Raw genomic sequence first — 24,602 nt, forward strand, 5'->3', positions numbered from 1 at the left:
CAGATGTAAACAAATTGATTCCTATTTAATCGGTGTCGATAATCACCAGTTTTATTACAATCACGAAGAACATCATGAGGGTTATCGTGTTTTTTAACTTCTTGTGGTTTGCCTCAGTTTTGGCCTCCTCTCCAGAAGGTATGGATAACATCGATTACTGATGGATTTGTTACCTTCTTTGACAGCAGCAGTATAGAAAACTCGTAAAGGCAAGTTAATGCACAATAACGTACAAGCCGTATAATGTGACTCACTGGAGGACTCACGCAATAATGAAAAAAACAAAATTATCTCAGTAGCATTTGGGTGTTAATTCATTCGGTTGTTCTTTCCCCTGTCGAGCAACTTAAGATTGTAATGAGTTTCATGTCGTCCAGTCAAAAGAGCATGACTAGTAAAGTGAGATGGTTTGAAAAAAATATTACGCAACAACAACAAAAACTCCTCGTATCTGAAGTGAAAGATGATCTTTTCCAAAAATGGGGAGGCAGAACTGCCTCGTGTGAATACATATATTTCTATTTATAACAACGACAAAAAAAAACCTCATGAACGCGTCGGCATAGTTTTGTTTTTAGTTTTACAAAGGACAGAATTCGTGCCTTTATAGGATAACATCGTGAATAAAAAACGTTCGTTAAAAACGAAGAAAACATTTTCAAAAAAAAGTTAAGACACCTTTCCTCTTATTCTTAGTGAACGTAACCTTTCTTCCCTTTATAATAAAAAAAAAGATTCAGTGATTACTCAAAACGGCCAAATCTGTGAATACTGCAATCGGCAGTTTACGCCGTTATCATCTACGGTTTACCAGAAACACCGAATTGCTAAATGTAACCAAGGAAACGAAGCCATTGAATCAAAAAATTTCAGAACTCACTCCGCCTGCCTTTGGAAATAAAAATAGTTTCGGAGAGCCAATAGAATTTAGCTCATACTAAGGAGAAAATTAATTATAATTGCTTCGACGATGGTCTGCCTAATAACCATTGTAAATGTTATTCTTTGCCAGAAAATTTGAATACCAGAGATGCCGAACTATTTGAAGGCGATATGAAGTTTTTACCAGGCCAGGCTAGAGGTTCAACGCCCGGAAGATTGTGGCCGAATGGGACCTTTGTGTATCAAATTGAATCAGATTTAAGTAAGTGATATAAGAGTACGTAAAATCTTCCCCTCGCCTCTCCGGCCTCCTTCAACAACAATTTAAACGCTAACACACCAGGGCTCAACAGACATATTTTAGCTCTATCTTTAGGCAGATTTTCGTTAAATGGTATTAATATTTAAGTATTAGTAACATTGCCTATCTTGGAACTAGAGGATTGACCGGATTAAGATAAAATGTACGATCGGCCTTACGTATTTATCCAACTTCAACTTCAACTTTACTTTATTTAGCACTCAAGTTTTAGTTACAGTATTAACATAAAAAAACGGGAAAGCATACATATGTAAAAAATTAAAGGTAACGGTGTTCCATGGTTCGCGCATGGAGGCTAAGAAAACCGCGAAGTTATCGAGTCAGTCTCCATCTCTTTTGGACTCACATAGAAGAAACTGGGAGTAGAGGGACGGATTACTTAATTAAAAGCTAGAAGAATTGTGGAAGACTTAGGTTTGAGATAACTTGAATGATAGATTGTTTTAGCACTTTTGATTTGTGGAAACTTAGCTTTGATATTGCTGATATAGAATAAAGTTTTTAACGCTTTTGGAGAAAGCAAATTGATTTAGGTCTTTAAACTTGTATGGCAGTTCATGCCAAAGATCAATGGCCATAAATGATATCATTTGTTTGCCAGTATTTGTTTTTACTCGAAAAATGTGAAGATTTTGTCCGGCCGCATACCTGGTGTTAAAATTATGTACGTTAAAGAGTGGTTAAAGTGGTTAAAGAGTGGTTAAAGGTGGTTAAAAGTGGTTAAAAGTCGTTAAAGAGTTCTGGGAAAGCACCTTTATGCCATGCATGAATAAATTTGAGAGCATATAAGCGAGATATGTTAGCTACCGTTAACATTTCCAAGATATTAAGTAGAGGCAGTGCACTATCGGTATTTTTTCCAGATAGAGTTGCAAAGAACATTAACCTAATAATATGATTTTGCTTTGTTTGTATTTTATGCAAATTCGTCTTGCTGGTGCTGCCCCAGGTAACAATAGCGTACGAAATGCAAGGATAGTTAAGATTATAATAGATCTGCGCGCGTAAGTGGTTCGATAGGTAGATAATGCCTCAACTTAGAGGTTACTTCTGCATTCCGTGAAAGCTTAGCGCACACATAAGAGATGTGATATTTCCGAGTTAAAGCACTATCGATCATTACTCCTAAATATTTGATGTGGTCCTTCCATTCTAAGGAGTGGCATGATCCATCTCGATTAGTTATCTTTATATTAACATTCATGCTCTCTTTCCTTGGGGATTTTCCAATCATGTAATTGGTTTTCGTTAAATTTATCGATAGCTTGTTTATGTCGCACCATTCCTTGAATTTTTTTAGTTCTACATTCATTTGCATTTCTAATGATTGTATATCTTTAGCAGAAGCAAACAAGTTAGTATCGTTCGCAAAAATCCTAAATGAAAGGAACTCAGAGCAATTAGGGAGGTCGTTAATGCATATCAAGAATAGGAAAGGGCCTTAACGAACTACCTTATCCAGAAAGTCTTCTCTTTCTCTCCCATGTATTCTAAACGACTTTACTGAAGAATGAAAAAAAGCCTTTGACTGGTGGCAACGAATAGCTAAAAGCCTAAAGTCACAAAGTAAAACGTGATATAGAAATCAACTTTACTTACATTTTAACAAATGGTTTAGTGATCAAAGCATGCTGTATTACATCTGAAACGTCTCATGAATATTTTTAGGAAAAAGGTATCATTAGTTACAGCGCATTTTCCCATAGTTTTTCAATTTGCTGTATTACATTGGGATGTTAAATGCTTATGCTTCGTCACACCAGATAGAACCGACAAAACCTCTCATAAGGCGAACAAATCGCCCCTAGGGAACCTATTGGAGTTAAGGGCTGTTGTTGTCTTTCAGAACAAAAATATATCTTTCCTTTTTGATAACTTTTTATGAAAGCTGGCCTGGAACTTGGATCTCTTACTCCTTTTTGTTAGGTTCTCAGCCCCAAGCAATGTCTGGAATAACCAGTGCTATGAGAGACTGGACGACGAAAACAAAGGGCTGTATCAAATTCAAGAAAAGGACTTCAGAGACAGCATATGTATCATTTTTTAAGGGTGGTGGGTAAGTCTACTTTACTTCAGGTCAACAATCACCGTTTAGTATTGATGTCAAATCTTTGATTTTACTTGTATCGCCAGTATGATTGAATAAAGGCACGAAATTAGCATCAACGATTGATTTCAGAGGAAATTTCTCACGGATAAGTCGATAATTTCTGAGTACGCTACCTACGTTTTTCCAATACTGAGCAACATGGAAGGAAGTATATAAGTCAAAGCGAAATTCCGTGACATTTGGCACTCTTCCGCAATATAAGTTTATAGATAAGAAGTTTGAATATATTTGGCTTTATTTGCAGAAAATCACCTCTTAACTCTGTAACAGCTCGTATTTTATTCAACAGATGCTGGTCTTACGTAGGACGAACTGGGAGAAAGCAGCAATTGTCCTTGGCGGGTGGATGCTGGAGAAAAGGAACTGTAATCCATGAAATTGGTGAGATGTTCAAACTTACCTTATTGTCTTGTTAACTTTTCTTCATCCTAAATTTGTTTATGGTATTCATAAGCGACTTTCAGATACACAATATTTTTTGTGTCGCAACATTTGGTTTGTTTCAGTAACTTAAATGACATTTAAATCGAAAGAAGCTCCAAATCCGAAGCTTATCGACAACTTAGAATGATGAACAAACCATAATGTATTCAGCTACTGTGCAGGCAATTTGCTCGTCTATAGCTGCGGCCGCTTAAACTTCTCAAATTCTTATTCGAAAATTCTATCTACTACACAAATCACAAAGTCCTATCTGTGTATTTCAAATAATCAGCTCCATATTCAAAATCTTCTTCTATCTTTCTTCCTCTTAGGTCACGCTCTTGGCTTTCTTCATGAGCAGTCTCGTCCCGACCGCGATAATTACGTGGACATCAAGTTTGAAAATATCCAATCAGGCAAAGAAAATAATTTCCGAATTTCGAACGGTATAAACTCGCTAGGAACACCCTATGACTATGGATCCATCATGCACTATGGCGCGAGGTACTTCTCTAAAAACGGACAGCCAACAATTGTCCCAAAGAAACCAGGAGTGAGTGGATTATAAAGAACCAGGTTTCCTACCAATTTTTACGTGAATTTATATCAAAGACGCCACTGAAGCAGACTTTAGGTAGTTCATTAATTCCTCGGTAACGTTTTATGAGAACTATGGTTTAATGTGAAAAGTCGTTCTGTCAATTGAAAAAAAAAGAAACTAGAAAAACAGCTTTTCTCTTTCGGAGTAAATTAATTACAGTTTTACAAGGTTAACAAAACAAGAGGCGCCCTTAAAGCGGAAAAACATGTTCGCCTCGGGTAACCTTTAAAGCTTTCGGTGAATTTTTCCTTTGAAATCGGCAAGCACCTGGACCGTGTTACAAGCGGAAATACATATCTAAGGCGGTCAACATCTATGATCTATTCAATTTTCAATATTAAGAGATACATCCTCTAAGAAACCTTATTCCTAAACTGAAGGTCACAACCCAAGTCGCCGGCCAAAATTAAACACGAGTCGAGTCAAGAACTCCTATGTTTATCGATTAAATCTTAATTAGAACATAGCTAGCAGAGCTGCGCAATCACATTCAATATACGTAAGCCTGCTCAAAATCCCGACAGTGCACGCTGACAGCGTCAGCAAATCGCTTCGCCAGAAATTTTTTTTTTGCGCGAGCGGCCATTGTTTGCGCGGGGAAAAATAATATATTTCGCGACAGTAATGGATACAAACAGAAACTCGGCCTACTAGTCCGAAAACGAAGACAATGTTTGGACCTTTTCCCTTGGGCTAGAGTTCTTAAATGAGGCAGAAAAAGAGAAAAACAACGGAAAAGGAGACTCGGCATCAGCGCCGTCATAATTCGCTTCAACTGATATTGTTGTCCGTTTTTCGCGTCGGATTTAATGCACAATTCCACCGGCTATGTTCTAAAACAATTGGTTCATGCTTTCAGCTGTACACTATCGAGTTATGGAGCACGTGGGAAGTTTGGAGAGTGCTCAAGAAGCTAGAGTTGCCCTCGGCTATCGCCTCGGACAACTCTTACGCTTATTTCGTGCTATCCAAACTTCCCGCGTGCTCCATAACTCGATAGGGTACGCTAAAGCATGAACCAATTGTTAAATATAACCCAGTTGTGTAAGTAGTATTTTTACTAGAATTTTTACTACTTTTACTTTTATAACTTAGCCGTTGTTATATGAGAATTGTAGTTTTTTTACCTTAATATGAATCAATGAAGAGGATTATTATTAAGCACGATTACAGTTAAAAACCACAACATCTTATTAGACGTCATAACTCTATTGAAAGACAAGATAAAGCACGCACTGTAATACAATGATGCATAAGACCCAATAATAAAAAAGTCATCATCGTTTATTCAGTAAACGGTTTAAACTCGGGGATAACATGTGAAAGTGTAGTGTGATCGTCCAGGTGAGAGCAGTCCCGAGAAGGACTGTTGTCGGTGGTAGTGACTGACGTTTCGACAACCTGTGCGGTCCGCACAGGTTGTCGAAACGTCAGTCACTACCACCAACAACAGTCCTTCTCAGGACTACTCTCACCTGGACGATCACACTGCACTTTCTCGTCGTTTATTGCCAAATTTAAAGTTCAAATTCATCATACTTTTGTCATTATTTTGGACAATGGAAGCTGTAGACGCTCTTCAGTTTCTAAATAAATATCCGTTATTTTATTCTTTCTAGGTAACTATTGGTAACCGAATAGGTCTCAGTCCTATCGATATTAGGCAGATGATGTTGCTTTACAAATGTAGTGAGTCAAAAGAGTCCGTTACTATATTAAGTTAAGGTTTATAACTAACGGTTTTTTCATATACACCAAAATGTTAAAACGTCTCCTTAACAAACGTAAATGTAGAATGAAATATATTGATTTCACCGGAGTATCGAGGGATAAGGAAGCTTGCACTGAGAAGTCAGCACTTCTGTCCAACAATCAGAGAAATATTTACTGTGTTAAACAGACTGCTAATTGTTATCTGTTTAGCGAGTCAAGTCAAACATATTTTTGCACAAAACCTCGTCTTAACTTGGCAGAACTAATGTTCTTTAATAAGTTGAATGGGTAATATTTCTGAATATTTCTTTTTTCTCTCAGGTGCTCAGCCACCTCCAGCAACCATTCCACCCTCTGCATGTAAGTTTAAAATGCATGCACAGAAACAATCATTAAGGCTCTCCAAAAATGAATTCCATCTACTATTTAACAAATGGTAAACACCACAGCGTACACTATTGAGTTATGGTGCACGCAGGAGATTGCTAAGGGCGAAAGAAGCGTAAGAGTCGCTCGAGGCGATAGCCCAGAGCGACTCTAGCTTCTTGAGTGCTTAGCAAACCTCCCAAGTGCATCCATAACTCAATAGTGTACGCTGTGGTGTTTACCATTTGTTTTATAACATAACATTGATACATTGTAGCTAAAGAGTTCCCTTTTATTTAACAAATCTTAGGCGACCAGAAAAAACAAGCGCGCGCGTAAAAATAGTCTTTGCATTTGCTCACGTCAGCAGCGTACACCCATGGGCAAATGGGGGACGCTAAATTGACCAATCAGAGCGCGCGATTTACTTTGGTTATGTTATAATTGTCTTTGAACATACACAAGGTGCATTTTCTTGAAATTTTTTCCAGTACTTGTGAACTTAGTCATGCAATCGACTTAAAGAATCGTATCTGTTTCATTGAGTCTGTAATCTTACCAACCTGGTAGCCTTGTTTAGGAACAAAAAATAGTAAACTATAAGATCCTGGGATCGAGCACATTTAAATAAACTATTAGAGGGCTAATACTTATGTCTCGTCTTGATAATTTTCTTAAATGCAGCTTTTTCGTGCAACTTTGAGAACAAGTGTGGATTCAAACAAAACATAAATGACAAATTCGATTGGACAGTAAGGTCGGGCTCTACTCCATCCAGGAACACTGGCCCAAGTGGAGACCACACCACAGGACAAGGTTGTATTTTAATCAGTAGATCAGTTTCTAGTTTACCAATTCTAGACTTGTCATCAGGTTTGACTCGTCAATTCGTCCCAACCTCGGAATGTTGAAAGGTTATACGTGCACGCAAAATTTTTATCTTGAAAATTTTAGCGCGGTAAACAGTTTTCCGCTCTTTTGTTCTCTGATATCACTCAAACTATTACCTCTCTTTCTAACAAATTAAATTCCTAAACTTAAAATCCCGAAGAACAGACAAAAAACGATTACATCATACCTTTCACCAAAGCGCTCTCTGTAATTCAACACTAAGACATTCGACCGTAAATCAGAAGGGAGGAATACCTAACGAAGAATTTGAATTTCTGCTTTTTCCCGTGTGTCATTATGATATTATGCCGGCACTTTGACAAGAGTTGATGAAGGACACTCCACATCTCTACATTTTATAGGAAAGTACAGTTTCATCGAAACTTCAAGCCCTCGACGGAAAGGTGACAATGCCATAATGTCCCGAATGGTCACACTCTCTGGAAAGTCTTGCCTAAGGTTTTATTACCATATGTACGGAGCGGATATGGGCACTCTGAGGGTTAAACTATGCAACACGGTGTTATTTGAAAAATCTGGAGACCAGGGAAACAGATGGGAAATGCACCAAGTTCGTCTTTCTGGGAGAGGTTCATTCGAGGTAAGTTTTTGTTTAATTCTTTAGGAATACGACAACCGAAAGCCACATGTTTTATATTGGCAAAGTAGCATGCGTAGCTGAGGCTGTCTGCGCCTGAAAACTTGAAGAGTTCTGAAAGGAGTCTGAAAATACAAGATAATCATTAGGAGACCTAACGTCTGCTAGTATTCTCTTCGTTACCTTGTAGCTGACATAACTTACATTAAAAAAGAAAAAAATCAAAGACAATCACTATTTGCAAGTCCTGCTTCTGAGCAGCATGGATCCTAAGAATTCGCTAGTCTACTTTAAGGCGCGGGCCACTCTGTTAAACTTATATATCTTCCGTCTTTTTAATTTTTGATCACTCATTTATCTCTCCTTGCATGAAAAAATTGTTCTAATTTTTATCTCTTTCATTAATGTTATTATTAAGGTAGTTGTCGTTAGCCTTCTCAGTAATAATAACTTTTTGCTGCACATCCTATTTAAAATTCCGACAACCTATCGAAACCTGCTAAAGTCTTCATTTGTTCCGTTGTATCATTTTTTTCCTCTTTCAGCTGAGTTTTGAGGGAATAAGAGGGAACAACTATAGAGGAGATGCAGCAATCGACGATATAACTGTACATGACTGCTAAGTCTAAAGTCAAAGTTCCAACGGGTATATTAAAAAATCAATGCTGGGATAAATGTAGATGATGGGATAGAAATAAAATGACTAACACCTGAGCTGCTCTATTGTCTTGTGACTTAAACTCGTAAAGATCAATAATGGTAATAACACTAAGTTCAATTTGGTCTGTAATCATACATGTACGAGTCATTTTATCAAAATCGGACGACTGCGAAGCAGTCCGATTTTGTTAACCAATTGATCAAAAACTATGACATAATTGGAGAAAAAAAACTAAACACTGGTTATTTACGCCAAATGGCACGAGAAACCATGTTGTTACTTTTTCGTAATTTGCATGTAAAAAGCATTACACAAAATCAAGACAGACGAAGTTTTGACAGCGAGCACACGCTATTTGTAATTTGCACACGGGTTAGAACTTTGCACTCGTGTAACAGGAATATGAATACTGTTATTATTATTATTATTATTATTATTATTATTATTATCATTATTATCATGAAGAAGAAGAAGAATGGTTTATTCGAGGCAGCATGGACTGAATTGCTAAGGTTTACAATGTATAGAAGGGGAAATTTTATAAATATAATTACAAAATTACTTGCATGCTTACAATAACAATCCTACGACTACGAATATAAAATTTTAGAATTAGCGCAGTTGAATTGCTAAAAAAGAACTGCACATTTATCAATAAAAGTGTCACGACACTATTGGTCTTACATGGCTTTACACGGTATGGTCTAGCCTTCCTGAGGTCCTTAGTTGGTCTCTCGTTGAAAGGTTAGGATGCAGAACATCAAGGGGGTTATGTACAATTTTGTTAAAGTTTTTTACATAATTCCGTCCTTCTTTGCTCTAACGTAACGAGGCCTGAACGTACCAGGGCATCTGCGTAATGCACTTCGTAACAGAAAATTATCCTAAGAGCACGTTTCTGTATTCGTTCAAAACTTAAGCTTAGATATTGTGGAAGACTAAAATGAAAAACCTGGCAGCCATAAAGTAAAACAGATTGGATGCAAGTAACATAGAACTGAACTAGTTCTCCAGGTGGAGCTTTGGCACGCTTTAGTTGCGCTAATAAATACAGGCGTTTGGCAGCTTTTTTCTGTCATTTCTCTTACATGAGAATTCAACTTAAGGTCTTAACTACTTCTACCGTATAAATTTTACATCCAGCGATTTCTACAAGTTCATAATTTGTCGGAGAGCGTGCAGAGGTTATCCTAAGCTATTGCATTTACTGGGATAAATTCGTTTTTAGCCAATCAGATGCACGTCATTTTTCAAGTATTATGTTACTCTGAGTTACTCTGTCCAATTACTAGCATGACGTGTACACTGTCCTAACAGTGCTCATTTCGGGCTGGTGATAACCAATCGCGTTCGAGAATATTGTTATAGTTTTGATTAGTCATAATATCATCCCTTTGTTTTTTATCGACTAAGAGCTTTTCATGGAGTTTGTCTGCCTTTGACCAAGCTTTTGTCTTTTGTTGTTGCCACCTCGTGTCTAGCTATTACTGCATTGTATTCACGGTTTGATGGGCAGCGCTTTCTTAACTCAAGAGACTGAATTTTAAAAAACTCGACACTACAAGCTTTTGTCTTGGAAGGCATTATTATAGTGTTTCCCCGCTGTTATTCGTCCATTACGGCTTTTGATACCAATTCAAACGTTGGAAGTTTATCAATTTTTTTAGAGGGTTCTTTAGCCCGTGGAAGAATCAAGTAATTTTCCCTGCGAGGGTCATTTTTCTACCTCGTTATCTTGATCATCTGATATACAAACATGACAAACATGGAATCGGAGTTTTGGTTGTCAGGTTTATTGATTTCTTTCCGGATTAGAGATACATTTAAATACGGCATCCACTGCCTGAATTATCTTAATTACAAGTGACTCAACTCTTTAACGCCATTGTTTTGGCTCAGAATCTGTAAATTACTCCCGACCAGTAGATCACCTGCCAGAAAACAGGATTTGTCAACAAAGAAATTACTCCAACAATTCTTGCAAATTTCAACCAGCCTTCTTTAAGATGATATTGATCATTTCAGTTCATCATTTACGTAAAATCCCGCATAAGAGCAACTTCTTGCGTACGTCAAGGTACAATATAAGAATTGTTTTTCGACTTGAAAAGCAGCACAAAAAAAAAACATTTAAAATAGATTTTCCTACTGAGAGAATACTAAATTGAATTCTTAAACGATGTCCAAGACCTCATTACCCGTTTAATATTCCTGACAAGAGAGCACAGTTGCTTGTTTCATGTAAGAACAAAGTCACCTTTAACAACCAAGAATCCCAACGGGAAAGTTCACCCTGATTTAACAGTTACAGAATTTCCATGTGAGGTCATCTGAAAGGCCAGTGATCGGATGTTTTGGCAAGGCTCACTCACAGCCAAAAATAGAAACCTGAGTTGTTGATTAACTAAAATTTATTTCCTATGTTCAATAAATTATAATCTTAACTGATATAGCAAATTATTTAATTCCACCCACCTAAACAGGTTCCGCAGCTTCTTTTGCAATTAGGTATCATGTAATCAGAATTAGAGTGGCAGTAACCCTGTGAGGCCCACTGTCGACAGTATTGGTTACGATCTACACAGTCTCCTGTAACATAAATAAAGTGGTGAGAGTTAAAACCAAATCAATGTTTCTTTAGAAATACATTCTTACAAAGGCTCTTGAAAGTGAATCGCAGTACTACTATGATCCAAAAGTCTTATAATGTCTAAGCGGTGGCCAAATGGCAACAATGTGCTGGGGCTTCAGATAGTCTCCTTCGCACCCAGTCAGAGTTGGAAATGATAAACCTAAACATGTTAGTATCACTTTGAGTGAGAGAAGAGAAAACCGCAAACGTCGACTAAGAATCTCCAATAAATATTGGACAGGTTTTCAAAACCATCTTTATCTACATATGTTGGACTTTCAAGGTTAACAATTTAAATCATTTTGTTGCGTTGCGACTATAACCAGCGAGTACTATAATCTCTATCAATTTCCTTGTTTGCAATAACTTTTTAAATATACTTTTCAGCAACAATGACTCTCTGAACTCATACAATGATATCAGGGCGGATTTTTTAACATATAACTAACAACTTTAAAGTCAGTGGTGGTAAAATCTCTCGGTCATTGTTCTCAGTTACTGAAATCATTGAGGTCCCAATTAAATGGTCTCGGGTACCCGAGATAACCCTCCCCCAAGACAAATCTAGGGATCGTTTATATGAAATTTGACATCTGCTAACCCCCGTTCGACCAGGCCAGGATAAATATTCGTGGCGTACGACAGGAAAAGAATAGCTGTAATACGCAGGGGCTACGGTTATAGCGTGCGCGCACGCATTTTCTGATGGAGTTGTCTTGTCTCGGGTGGGCGAGACAAGGTGTTTACATAGAAAAAAATATCCCGCCTACCAGAGTTACCCTACCTTCCGAGGTGAGACAAATCACCCCCCTTCGCTCCCCCCTTCGCCCCCTAATTATCTCGCCTACCCGAGACGAGATTCACATCCTCATGTCAACGGGCGGCTGAATTTTGAATTTTGTAAAGAAATAAGTGAAAAGTTGGCTTGCGCAAGGTAACTCGGGGAAAGGGTTGTCTTAGGTGCCTGAGACCATGTAATTAGGGCCAAAGACTGCTACAGCATTCTATTCAGAAATAAATTCCTGGGTAGAGCTTTTATTTCACTAGATCAAAACACCCTGAGATGGCAAAAAACACTCTGATATCTGGCGTTGATCATTTTCTATAGACTTCCTTCCCAACTAGATGTTATATTTGTCCGAATTTACTATCTCCACCTCCCAGCTCTTGGCAGAACTCATTGGTCCTGTTGTCAAAAAAAAGAAGCCACCATTATGAGACTCGGTAGCCGAATGCGAAGTGAACATTGTTGAATAATTATTCAACAATATTTCGACACTGAGTCCAAGGCGAATAGTTGTTTTAGTATAATTGCCCAAGTGATTTCGAATCCTGTTGTAAATTCGATTTAATTGATTTTGAAACCATCTGTTACAATTGTTTTGATTACTCGTATCGAGATAAGCAGCCAGTTACTACCAGAACTTAACAGCAAAGCTTCATATCTTTCTTTGGAAATATGTTACCCCAAAATTAGACGCATCTTTTGTGCTCTTCACAATTGTATTCTCTTCTATTGCCCAACATTGACAAAACGCGAGGTAGCCAGTTTGAAACTTAGCGTCCCTGCTATAATCACCTTGTGCGAGGTGATGTTAGTGAGATATGACGCAATACTTAAGCAATCATACTAACATTCTTACAAATGTACCCGAATATATCGTGCAATGCAAATGTCAAAGCCAGCAGCTAGAGATCAGTGTTCAGCCACAAATTTGTGTCGAGTAAAAAAGGCAGATATTAACTTACCTTGCGCACCACACACACGACAGCTCCTCTTGCAATACACCTGCATATATCTTGGCTTTCTGTAGCATTCACCCCTTGTTGCCCAGTTTCCACAATGATAGTTTTGATCCTTACAGGGTCCTGTAATGAGAAAGATATTGGGAGGTCATGCCGTGTAACTGGGCTCTTCAGGTGCCATCTAGATGCCACCCCAGGACTGCTAAGACCCAAAATCACTGACTGCGCACGGAAAGGTGCCTCCACACTGTGTAGAATGCTAACAAGAATATCTCCCAGGTAAATCACTCTCGTCTCTGGTATAATGACTCGGACGAAGAAGTGGCGCAAAACGAGTTTAAAGTGTACCTTCTCCTCCTCCTCCTCCTCCTCCTCCTCCTCCTCCGCCTCCGCCTCCTCCTCCGCCTCCTCCGCCTCCTCCGCCTCCTCCGCCTCCTCCGCCTCCTCCGCCTCCTCCGCCTCCTCCGCCTCCTCCGCCTCCTCCGCCTCCTCCGCCTCCTCCGCCTCCTCCGCCTCCTCCGCCTCCTCCGCCTCCTCCTCCTCCTCCGCCTCCTCCACTACCTCCACCAGCTCCACCACTGCATTTATACAGCAGATTCATTTGCTTGATATCCAAAGCACTCGGACTTTCCCGTTGACCAATTTGTATCTAGGAAAATAAAATTTTGATCTTACATAATATTTTCCGTTATATATGTATTTTATGGACAATGCTTAGCATTTTAATGTTTCAAGTTGGCATTCTACATTTTTGCACTCAAAAATGAGCTGTTTCTGAACTGTAAAAAGTCCTGTGTTTGAAGATACTATGTGCTATCATGGTATGTACTCACCCCAGCTTGCTTGGGTACTATCGTGGGCTCGCCATTTTTACTGAAGGCTTTATCGTCGAGATGCATTAAACTTCTGTAATCGTAGGGGACGCCAAGGGTATTTATTCTCGATGGCCCATACTTTGCAAAGTTCACCTTTTCGGCTGCAAGTTAAATCGACAAATATATGAAAAAGAAGGAAAGACAAAGACAAAGACAAATAAACAGCTTGGAGTACGTTAGTCCTACGGATAGAAATTTGCGACGGAGAGTCTTAACCCAAAGGGGGACGTGAATAATTGAGTCATTCTTCTGAGTCGAATGAGATGCATGTGGTAGTACACATAAAATTCAAGGTGCATCAGCTCCCTACAAGCCATTAGCGAATTAATTTCGACCGTAAAGCGCAGTCTTAAGCTGCTGCATACCATTTTTCTAAACCATCACTTTGTCGCCACAGCAATAGCACATAGATAGACCGGGATCCCTCCACTACCGATTTATTTAACTTCAGAGTCACACTTACCTTCAACGATGTTGTTCCAGTTAATGGTGACGTATTCGTCACGATCAGGTCGTGATTGCTCGTGATAAAATCCCAGTGCATGAGCTAAAATGAAACAGACGTTATCGCAACACAGACTTAAGACAATTCGAGAACATTTGTTATAAAAAACAATTAGAGGACATCTGCACTAAAAGAGACAGATGAACGACATGCATTAAGATTCAACCTCACCTATTTCGTGTGCAACCTCTCCAGCCGTCCAGCAATGCGGAGCGAGGGAAACGTACTGCTTATCTCCTGTCCCACCAACTTCCGAAGAACAACTGAATTTATGAAGACAGAAATATTTCTATATCATTTCTTTGTTAAATATACTGTGGATATTCTGCCAAGATTGCTTTATCGCGTTGGCTAGCCAAATTCTACACAAAAATCGATACGGCAAAAACGACTCTTCTAAAAATAAGACCCTTTCCCGGGAAAATAGGCTTTCCCTGTAATGAGGAATCCTGGTTTTTCTCTGGATGCAATCACTTGCGATGTGGATTGCGACGTTTCCACTGCATATTAATGAGCTTCTTCAAATGAACGATATTTCTATTGTTAACATGTCATATTGAAAACAATGTAAGCTCCGGTAGCAATGCGCAAATGGTACTTAAAGGTGCACGAGCCCATGGATTTTGATATTATGCTAAATGATACTAAATATTATCACAAAAGGACACCTGGGGCGTTTAGTTGTGACGATTTTGATCATACTCAGGGTAGGATTTGTACCAAACATTTGGAATCGATTTGGGTCCAAGTTTTCTAGTAAAACTATCTCAGGTCTATACAACGTACCCTCTGCGACAATGAACATCAAAGTTTTTTAGTTTTTTTGGAGTACCAAACATGACTCTAAAGTGTAACTAGGCCATCGCCCACGGGAATCTGATATATCACAATTATAGGCGACAACAACTCTTTTTATCCCAAAAAACCGGTTCAGTGCAAGACCTCTTTACGAAATGCAATTACCGATATCAATCATCCATAACACGCGCTGGGAGTTAACCTGGCTGTCTACCAGCTTATTAAAATGTTACCCCCCCCCCAAAAAAAAAAAACAGTTGTTTACTTCACCGAAAAAAGACGGAGACGCACTAGCACACACAAAAATTATTGCAAGCACCTTCCTCCGACGAAGAAGTAAATAAAGGCTTTCTCGTCCGTCCTTTCTTTAAATGTGATACACGTTGTACTACTCCACTGTTTCATACCGTTTACGATCGCCTCCAAGGATAAAGGATCTTCCTCTGATAAATTTGGTAAATAGCAACCATAGTTATCTGGTCACGCAAAAACTTTTCCTATGTACCACCAGGTACTGGAAAAAAAATTAAAATCATATTGTGTAACTAGCATGATTCAGTATCCATGCCACAGGTTTTTGTCAAATACGGTGGTTTCAATCAGTTATTACTCCTTATTATTATGCGCATGATTTGTCTCTTGTAAAGACGCATGCAATAATCAGAGATAGATGTTAGCAGGCGGAAGTTACACTTGCACTATAATAGAGATAATGTTTACTTTAACTTTTCCTAAGATGTCTGACTGAAAACTGAGTTTTCATTCACGAGGATATGTAAAACTGCGAGCGTATTATTCATTTTTAAAAAAGTTCATTGACTGATGTATTCAAGAAATTACTTAGCTGCTGTTCGATTGAATAATGCACGATCCCGCTAGGCCAAAGAAAATCTTTTGAGGCTCCTCGAACGACGGCTGACGAATCAAGATCTTGTCCTTGCTGGGCGGCCTCTCGCTGTGCTGTGGTGATTATCATATCACCTTCAAACAGCTGAATGGCTTTGATGCACGGGCGTTTAACCAAAACTGTAGATATTGCACATGCAGCGTTAAACGTCTATCAGCCAATTATTCAATAAAGCATAGAATTATGGGTACATGTACTGAATATTCACGAGCTCATAAAAGACTCTGATTTTGAGAGCTGTTCCCATCTGTAACAAAAAATATGTCCATCAAGTGATAGAAAATCCGAATTTCTGATGTCGGATCAGAACCCTAAGATAATGAAGAGTAAGTGGAAATAGTCTTTTTCAATTCTCATGCATGATGTACACAAATCATGAAATTAAAATATGATTTCAAAATCATAATCATTTAAAAATCATTTTAAAATGAAATGCAGCTATATATTACTAATCACTTAGAATGGAATCAACATACCAGCTATAAGAATTATAACTCCAAAGAAGACGTTTACAAGAAACCCCTTCACCATTTTCTTTCTTGCTGATTAGAAGAGTAAAAAAGGTGCCATGATATTATCAAAAACATGAATAAAGAAAAATTGTGTTTTTTTCGCCAGCTTTTCATAACAAAGCTGTCAGGTGATTGGATAAAGAGGCACGAACAACATTCCTTGTATTTACTTATCGGCGATATAAGTTCACCCTTCTTTTTGGAATGATTTATATTTTTTTTTTATAATGAAGAGGTTGACCGTGCGGAAAACAGATATAGTCGGTGCGCATGTGTGTTTCTTTCTTCTTTATACTTTACTCAACCGGTTATCCTTCCACTGTAATTTTCACCCCACCTTTCTGAGTGTGATAGTTAAAATTACGTTTGCGAGATAAACCATAACACTCTCGTAAACATAATGCGATCTGTCGTTTGCCTTTAAACAGGTGAACAAATTAAGGCATGAAGTGTAGCTCGACAATTTACTTACGTTAATTTTCACTGCAGAAAAACTTTGCGGTGATCGCAAAAAAGTATTTGTGGTCTTGAAAATTTCAATTATAATTTATTGTCTTCCTAAAAGTGCAAACTAGAATAGAGAAATAGTACCAACTAGAACAGAGAAATATTCTTGGTCACAATTCAAAATTATTTATCTAGTCATAAGGTCGCCTTTTAACAAAGAATTGAATTTTACTCATAACTACCAAAAACGTTCGTTTGAAAATACGAAAAGGGAACAATGCAGATGAAATACAAGTCTGAATTCAAATTTAAAGCAGGCTACTGGTTTAATCCTGGATATTATCAATCTTCTTTCTTCAGAAGTCCATAACGCTACTTTCAATGACGCTATCCAAGGTTCTTGCTCGTACGTAAGACCTTTTAGGACAAACATACACTGTACACAAAATGGGGAAGTAGTACTTTGATGGAAAGACGAGACTAACAAGTGAGAATAACAGGGATTATGGAAGTTGCCATTCCATAAAGAGATTCGTTACCAGCATGTTTCAACCACTGACGGAAGTACCCCTGAAGTTGAATTTTGCGTGTTAAACAACAACCTGACTACTGTTGACTTGGTGGCTACGATGATTAACCATGGGTATTCTTAAATAAATGACGGTGTATCACATTCATGAGAAATTTCTTTGATCAGGCTGATCTTCTGAGTTTCAAAAAAACAAGAGACTTGTTTGGTGATGCATCAAATAGATTCGACGTAGACTTGAGAACCTGTAAGAAAGAAAATTAGTCTTGAACGTTTGAATTCTAACAATCGAATCATATGTCCGTATTCTATCCCCTTCGTATTTCTTTAAATGGAAGAAAAAAAGAATCAATCATTAACAATAACATATGGTTATTTCACTACAATCCCGCTCGTATTTCTTTAAATAAAAGGAAAAAAGAATCAATTATTTATTCAAAAATAAGATATGGTTCGTTCACTACTATCTTAAGCTGTGACAGCTGAAAAAAATGGGGGAATTTGAAAATTTTAAAAAATGAGAAAAACCTTTTCATTATCATATTTCAGTTAATCCTTTTAGATATTGGATTTTTCATGATGGGTGTGAAAGGTTTTTAGCCATTTACCTTGCATCAGCATTTGTTGCAGCTCTTTGGGCAATTTATCGCCATGTATTCCACATAACTGTGACGACAGTATCCTTTACTCTTCCAGCGAGAGCAATTACTGTTCTTATCCTTGCAATCTATACAGAAAACAAACACGTCTAGATCTATCCCTCCATTCTATGGTTTCCCTAAACGTTACCTATCATCCTCTTCCGGTGGAAAGACAATGATTTGTATCTCGCTGATAGTCTAATCTGAAGATAAGTTAAGCGCTTTTTTTGGCTTTCAGTAAGCATGAGAAAGCATTATAGGTAACTGCACATTTGTTGATTTTTGGACTCCTTTATCGAATGGAACACAATTTTATAAAGTGAGCACTGTGAAACTCTGGTGAGCACTGTGAAAAAATATGAACACTGTGAAACTCTGGTGAGCACTGTGAAAAAATATGAGCACTGTGAAACTCTGGTGAGCACTGTGAAAAAATATGAGCACTGTGAAAAAATATGAACACTGTGAAACTCTGGTGAGCACTGTGAAAAAATATGAACACTGTGAAACTCTGGTGAGCACTGTGAAAAAATATGAGCACTGTGAAACTCTGGTGAGCACTGTGAAAAAATATGAGCACTGTGAAACTCTGGTGAGCACTGTGAAAAAATATGAACACTGTGAAACTCTGGTGAGCACTGTGAAAAAATATGAGCACTGTGAAACTCTGGTGAGCACTGTGAAAAAATATGAGCACTGTGAAACTCTGGTGAGCACTGTGAAAAAATATGAACACTGTGAAACTCTGGTGAGCACTGTGAAAAAATATGAGCACTGTGAAACTCTGGTGAGCACTGTGAAAAAATATGAGCACTGTGAAACTCTGGTGAGCACTGTGAAAAAATATGAGCACTGTGAAATTCTGGTAATATTCAACACCTTGCAGTATTATTAGCATCAGTGACTACAATCGATCGCGAAGAGGCATCTTTTACAGAATAACATAATAATGCGAAAAGCACCACCTGAACGTTTAACGTCACTTTCAAGGTTTTTGTGCACTGTACTGTCTAAGATATCAACTTTGATTATTAAAAAAAGTTTTCCCAGTTTTTCTGCCAGATAGCCTATAGTAAGGAGAAGTGAGCCTAGATTAGATTTTATTTCTGTCGTTATATTAAATTCATATTAAGCAAGCTGTTTACTAATACTCTAATAAGATGTGTAGGGATGCAACACAGGACGTACCAACCCCTCCGCCGCCGCCGCCGCTTCCATTACCACCGCCACCGCCTCCACCACTGCATTTGTACAGAAGGTTCATCTGTTTTATATCTATTTCTGTTGGACCATTCCTGTTACTTAAAGTAACCTACAGACAGACGAGACAACAGTTCCAGTTAGTTATCGAAGCAAAATCATTGCCAAGACATAGCCTCATAGGAAGAATAAATATCACTTGAATCCTCCTTACTCCTTGTTTTTTGGCCACAATGGTTGGTCTCCTGTTTTTACTGAACGCGTAGCTTTCATAATGCATCACACTCCTATAATCGTATGGGGTCCCCAGGGAATCAATCGTGGAGCGAGGATACTTATTAAAGGCATAAACAAGCCCTAAGAAAAGAAATGTATACCAAGAAAAAGGTTATCCTTTGTAACCAATTATCTCCAAAAGATTATATACAGTAAAACGACTGTTGTATTGAGTTAGACAATAATAATGATAAAAAATGATACTTTCCACTTTGTATGTTTTGCCAATAAATTGTGACGAAATCGTCGCGATCAGGGCGGGACTGTTCGTGATAGAATCCTAGTGCATGACCTGCAAAACGAAAAAATGGGGGAAAAAATGACAAAATAGATTTTATCACTTTCAGGACAAACTGCACACTCCTGGATATATTTCGGTTTTGCTAAGGATAACATAAAGTCATTGAGGAGTCATGTAAAGTTTTGACCACTGGTTTTTCTTTTGAAACACCGAGCAGGATAACCTTATACAGAAGATCAACATGTTAACCTTCTTTCTACAAAAGAGGTTTGAGTTGACATTTTCAGCGTACCGATCTCGTGAGCCACAGTATGTGTGTACCAGCATCCTCTGGCGAGTGATATCATCTGTCTTCTCCCTGTTCGTCCCACGTATGAGGTACATCTGAGGGAAATAATTACGCCCAAAGGCAAGAAATGGTTAGAGAAGATTGTGAAACTTGCCTCACCAAACTAAATCATGCCCGTCTTCAGTGGATAAAGCCGATTTTTAAACATTAAAGCTTGGAAACCTAATCGCTAGCTTAGGTCTTTAATTCTACATGAATCTGCTCTATCTTGTAAAAAGGTATTGGAGATGGATGAACAAAAAAAACCTTTCCTATATTTTGATGGCCATTTCCACTGCGGTTCTGCTCGAAGTTCTAGTAAAATATCATGTTAAATGAAACAAATTGAACTGAAAACCTAATCATCTGATGACTCACGCAGATGATGATGCTGTATGGCTCATAGAGCCTACTGGGAGAAAATCTTAGTAAGGTTCGCATAGATTCATGGAAAATTAGCCCTTTCTCTCACCCTCGACCGATGTGAAAATAGGCATATGCATGTTCTGTCGTCTTTTTTTTAAACTGCACACAAGTCTTGGTACGCCATAACCTCATGGCAGCATTTATTGCTGCCATAGCTTTAGAACTTCCCTCTGTAAATACATTAAATCAAACATCAGTTCTGTACTTTATTTGGCCAAAAAGGCTGCACAAGTCAAGTAAGCCACGCTGACGAAAATTTCCCTGATGTCCCAAACTAGCCTGCAGAACAGATGTAACTTTTGCGGGCGAGTGCTCAGTATTATCGTGGTGAAAATTATTGCTGCCATCTTTGATTTTTTTGCAGCAGCAGCGGATGGCTGGGGAGAGAAAGAAATTTTCTCCAAGGTGGTGAGTGATGATCAGAAAGGAGGAGAGGGGGAGTGGGTGGAGCGATGAACGCTACGCATACCCGAGGTCATTGTTGTTTTGGGAAACTCCATTCGCCCATGAACGGAGTTTTTGATTGGTAGAGTTCAGCTCTACCTGTCAATCACTAACCAAACTGCTTCATACCACTATTGCGGGAAAAATAAAAGTTGGTGAACTCTGACAAAGGTGACCTGATTATCAACTTCGATTTCACTCCCAAGAATGCTTAGTCGGGTTTTTTTGTTTTTGTTTTTGTTCTTTTTTTTGTTTTGTTTGTTTGTTTGTTTGTTTTTTTAAGGCAGAAAGTGGCTATACACAGACTACAAGAATCTCTCATGCAAGTGTTTATCAGGCGTCTGTTTGCCTTTCCCTGCCCCCCTACATCTACTGTCTACTCTACCTCCAATTCAATCATGGCCGGTCGAATAAGTGATCACGAGATTCTTAACATTAACTCGCAAATAAGACGCCTGCTCTACAGTCTAGTTCCATACAGAAATTGTTATTCCCCTCCGCTGGGACACTTGGCCAATCACCCACCAACCTTGTATCAGGTTTTCTTCCAGTTAACCAGTGCTCATGCACTCGTGCATGGAGAGAGGAGTGCGTTGCCAAGAAACTCAGCACAGACACTAGCTGAGACTTGAGCCCAAGCTCTTTGAAGACCAGCCTGTCTATGGTTACCTTATCTCCCAAAACGCTTTATTAAAGACACAGCTTTTAAATTTTATTTCCCTGTTTTTTGCTTGTCTGTGTGTTTTGTTTTGTTTTTCCGCGGCTTTTTAAGCTTTTGTGCATCCTCTGGCTGGACCTTTTCAGAATATAGAACACGAGATGAATTACAGTAATAGAAACTGGAGTCATTGAGTACGTCACTTGAGTCCCCGCCTATTCAAAGTTATGATTATTTTATGTGCAGTTGTTAAAACTAGTGCCATGTTAAACTCCGGGTGTTAAGTAGATGCTCTTAGTTTCCTTAGGTCTACATCACGTCAATAAACTAATTTTTGTAACATTGAAAATCATATTAGTAAGGCGTCACTACCTACCTATTGCAGGATCCAACTCATACACAAGAACACCCCCAGGCCATAGATTCTTTCTGATAGACGCACGCCCCAGCCCTGCTTTGCTGACATCCTCTCCGAGAGCGGCTGCCATCCTTTGAGCGTCTGTGAGGATCATGTCACCCTCAAACAAACGTTTGTCTTTCACACCAATATTTTCTGTAACAAAGCGATTTTTCATCGATAACATGTATCTCAACAAAAAGAACGCTCTTTATGGCTAAATTTCTATTTTGAATAGTTCCATCGTTTCTATTTATCTTCTCTTACAATCGTCATGTTTTCTCGGCTGAGACGAACTTTCAGATGATTCAATGTTACTAGAAAACGAATAAGAGATTCGATATAAAACGAAGGGTTACTGAAACATTATTTTTGCGACACGTTAAATTGGAATCTGGAACGAGAAGGCCTTCGATTATGCCTCGGAATGAGGTGTCTCCTTTGTCAGCTTGCATATCTTCATTTACAGCGATCCACTTGTTAATATTTCATTTTAACAAGCTCTAAACTTCGTCTTTCCGGTTCTCATTCCACTAATACTAGCCTGAAATTTTTTTTTAATACACATTATTGTCTGGTAATCTTTCATTAATAAAGCAAGATCATTATGTCTGCCTTTGTGCCAATTAATATCTTTACGATACCTTCGGGTCGATGCAACACCGCCTCGGCTTTAAGCGCAGAAAATAATAAAATAAGCCACCAGGAATTCATTTCTTCTAGTTTGCTTGATGCATGAACTAGAAAAAAATGATAAGCTATCAAGTTGATCCAGTAGCTTTTGAGTAGCTTTACTGCTAAGGTAAATATTAGTCTTTCAAACCACTCACGCATTGCAAAGTTTCCATATGAAAGAGAGCAAAAACTCGACTAGCGACAGTTGTTTGGTCAGGACATGAGGACAAACAGAGCTAAAGTTAAGCTTTCTTGTCAGGTCTCATGTATGAAAAACTCATTTCAGCAACGATAACCTTTGACAAAAAACCTCCTAATCCTTTGCGTGCAAAATGTCCAACCGAAACCAGTTTTCTTATGGATCCTCGAGAAGAAATCGCAATTGGGGTATACAGTGGTTCCAGCAAGAAAAATTTCCAAGTTTGATCTCGCTGTTCTGGTCTGTCCTCTCTCGACTCGTCCACGTCTTTCATTCTCGATAAGCTGGTCAAACAACTATCAACACCGAAGTCACATGCAGATTTTTAACAGAATATACCCTTATGCTTGTTTAGACAAAATTAAATTTCAAACTCACTTATCGTATTAGTTAACGTGTTACACCATAACGATGGTTCTTAGCTAAGAGATGACACGAAATATTAATTGTCTTTCAGAGAATTTTATAGTCGTTTTAATCATTTATCACAGCATTGCAGAGAGGTTCTCTCTCAGGCATATCCTTCCTTCCCTCTTGTTATGAATAAACCTACAGAAACGTTTGTGCAAAAGTACTCTCAGAAAACGAAATCATGAATATTTAGATTTAAAAACCACACGCACAAGTCGAATTATTTTTTTAGAGGGATCGATATACGGGCTAAATCATTGCTATACATTCGTTACAATTGTTATCCTGGCTGAGGCGTTATCAGCCTGGTTCATGAATGAGCTTTGTATCAAGGTGCACCTTTAATCGACAATGTGGATCTATGAAGGCCTAAATTTTGCCAGTCTGATTCTAGTTTTTATCCAGATCCTTGAGTAGATTGGCCCCTCCAGTGAAACCACCAGTTTACACCATTCGCGTTTAATGAGTGTCGTCCGAAGAGAAATTGACCGTTGAACTGAACTGCAGGATTCGTAATTTTTCTGTACCTGTAAACCTCATAGCTAGCTCGCTGGTGTCATTATCACAATCCCTGTGATATTATTTATTTATTTATTTAATTCAATAAAATATCACAGTGATTGTGATAAAGACGATCGCTATCATTGTACTCAAGAAATATCATAAGGCGTTGGCAGTTCCTGTTGATATCAAAGCATTTATCTATATTTGTTTGTCGATTCATTCATTGATTTACACACAAATCTCATATAAATCAGCTTCACGTGCAAAATCGATTCATCCATATCGTTTATTGATTGAATAAAAAGCAACAAAACGACAACCTACTGAGTTTCCATGCTTTAAGGGGTTATAAAACAAACAAACAAAAAAAAAAAACAAAGAAGATCCCCATGAATAGAAAGAAATATATATTTGGCAATATGTTGTAATGTATCTCTGTTTTTTTAATCCCGATGCCCATAATTGGGTCTTTCTCTGTCTCCTTCAGGTTCGGTTCTTCCACAATTCCTGCCATATTGCATTGATATCTAATTGTGTCCTGTTGCCAACTGAACCACCAGGGTCGATTGTATAAACACCGCTTATTGTTTCACCAGATTTTTTGAGCTCGGCACAGTTTTTAGGAAGGGATGAATCTGAAAAATTCAAAGCCAAAAAGACAGAGAATATAAAAAAAAAAACCCG

The 24,602-nt window shown here is 38.3% G+C and overlaps 4 protein-coding genes across 4 annotated transcripts; 1 reads left to right on the forward strand and 3 right to left on the reverse strand.

The window, feature by feature from the left end:
* The first annotated feature begins 44 nt into the window (after window positions 1-44).
* LOC148740771 (astacin-like metalloprotease toxin 1) lies at window positions 45-8,609 on the forward strand. The gene is made up of 10 exons (XM_088730438.1): window positions 45-138; window positions 1,013-1,144; window positions 3,131-3,260; window positions 3,604-3,695; window positions 4,070-4,290; window positions 5,958-6,027; window positions 6,373-6,411; window positions 7,102-7,233; window positions 7,671-7,909; window positions 8,452-8,609. The coding sequence occupies exons 1-10, from the start codon at window positions 75-77 to the stop codon at window positions 8,527-8,529; spliced, it is 1,197 nt and encodes a 398-aa protein (XP_088586564.1). The 5' UTR covers window positions 45-74; the 3' UTR covers window positions 8,530-8,609.
* Window positions 8,610-10,344: 1,735 nt separating this feature from the next.
* On the reverse strand, window positions 10,345-13,298 carry LOC148740772 (uncharacterized). The gene is made up of 3 exons (XM_088738355.1): window positions 12,949-13,298; window positions 11,043-11,156; window positions 10,345-10,498 (listed from the first exon to the last, which is right to left on the reverse strand). Exons 1-3 carry the CDS (start codon window positions 12,992-12,994, stop codon window positions 10,425-10,427), a joined length of 234 nt encoding a protein of 77 aa, XP_088594481.1. The 5' UTR covers window positions 12,995-13,298; the 3' UTR covers window positions 10,345-10,424.
* LOC111345791 (nematocyst expressed protein 6) lies at window positions 13,161-16,942 on the reverse strand. The gene is made up of 8 exons (XM_088756952.1): window positions 16,507-16,942; window positions 15,964-16,149; window positions 15,443-15,566; window positions 14,497-14,588; window positions 14,284-14,367; window positions 13,779-13,921; window positions 13,414-13,594; window positions 13,161-13,192 (listed from the first exon to the last, which is right to left on the reverse strand). The coding sequence occupies exons 1-8, from the start codon at window positions 16,559-16,561 to the stop codon at window positions 13,161-13,163; spliced, it is 897 nt and encodes a 298-aa protein (XP_088613078.1). The 5' UTR covers window positions 16,562-16,942.
* A 720-nt stretch (window positions 16,943-17,662) lies between these two features.
* LOC111340268 (zinc metalloproteinase nas-15) lies at window positions 17,663-22,892 on the reverse strand. Its single transcript, XM_088738360.1, has 9 exons — window positions 22,774-22,892; window positions 22,109-22,285; window positions 20,677-20,800; window positions 20,169-20,260; window positions 19,847-19,927; window positions 19,574-19,716; window positions 19,348-19,471; window positions 18,127-18,245; window positions 17,663-17,763 (listed from the first exon to the last, which is right to left on the reverse strand). The coding sequence occupies exons 1-8, from the start codon at window positions 22,841-22,843 to the stop codon at window positions 18,133-18,135; spliced, it is 924 nt and encodes a 307-aa protein (XP_088594486.1). The 5' UTR covers window positions 22,844-22,892; the 3' UTR covers window positions 17,663-17,763; window positions 18,127-18,132.
* Window positions 22,893-24,602: the final 1,710 nt, after the last annotated feature.

This window comes from Stylophora pistillata, chromosome 1 (genome assembly GCF_964205215.1).
Source record: "Stylophora pistillata chromosome 1, jaStyPist1.2, whole genome shotgun sequence".
Classification (NCBI taxonomy): domain Eukaryota; kingdom Metazoa; phylum Cnidaria; class Anthozoa; order Scleractinia; family Pocilloporidae; genus Stylophora; species Stylophora pistillata.

Bases quoted from the DNA above. Each gene is read 5' to 3' on its own strand.
- LOC148740771 (XM_088730438.1), top strand. From the start codon at position 75: ATGAGGGTTATCGTGTTTTTTAACTTCTTGTGGTTTGCCTCAGTTTTG. The intron at 1,145-3,130 runs GTAAGTGATATA...CCTTTTTGTTAG, and splicing joins TCAAATTGAATCAGATTTAA to GTTCTCAGCCCCAAGCAATG. The intron at 3,696-4,069 runs GTGAGATGTTCA...TCTTCCTCTTAG, and splicing joins AACTGTAATCCATGAAATTG to GTCACGCTCTTGGCTTTCTT.
- LOC148740772 (XM_088738355.1), bottom strand. From the start codon at position 12,994: ATGCAGGTGTATTGCAAGAGGAGCTGTCGTGTGTGTGGTGCGCAAG. The intron at 11,157-12,948 runs GTAAGTTAATAT...TTTATGTTACAG, and splicing joins TCGTGTGTGTGGTGCGCAAG to GAGACTGTGTAGATCGTAAC. The intron at 10,499-11,042 runs GTGGGTGGAATT...GTTTTCTGGCAG, and splicing joins AAGCTGCGGAACCTGTTTAG to GTGATCTACTGGTCGGGAGT.
- LOC111345791 (XM_088756952.1), bottom strand. From the start codon at position 16,561: ATGGTGAAGGGGTTTCTTGTAAACGTCTTCTTTGGAGTTATAATTCTT. The intron at 16,150-16,506 runs GTATGTTGATTC...CAATATCTACAG, and splicing joins AGTTATAATTCTTATAGCTG to TTTTGGTTAAACGCCCGTGC. The intron at 14,368-14,496 runs GTGAGGTTGAAT...GTTTCATTTTAG, and splicing joins AGAGGTTGCACACGAAATAG to CTCATGCACTGGGATTTTAT.
- LOC111340268 (XM_088738360.1), bottom strand. From the start codon at position 22,843: ATGAATTCCTGGTGGCTTATTTTATTATTTTCTGCGCTTAAAGCCGAG. The intron at 22,286-22,773 runs GTATCGTAAAGA...GCTTTGTTACAG, and splicing joins GGTGTTGCATCGACCCGAAG to AAAATATTGGTGTGAAAGAC. The intron at 19,928-20,168 runs GTACGCTGAAAA...TTCGTTTTGCAG, and splicing joins TACTGTGGCTCACGAGATCG to GTCATGCACTAGGATTCTAT.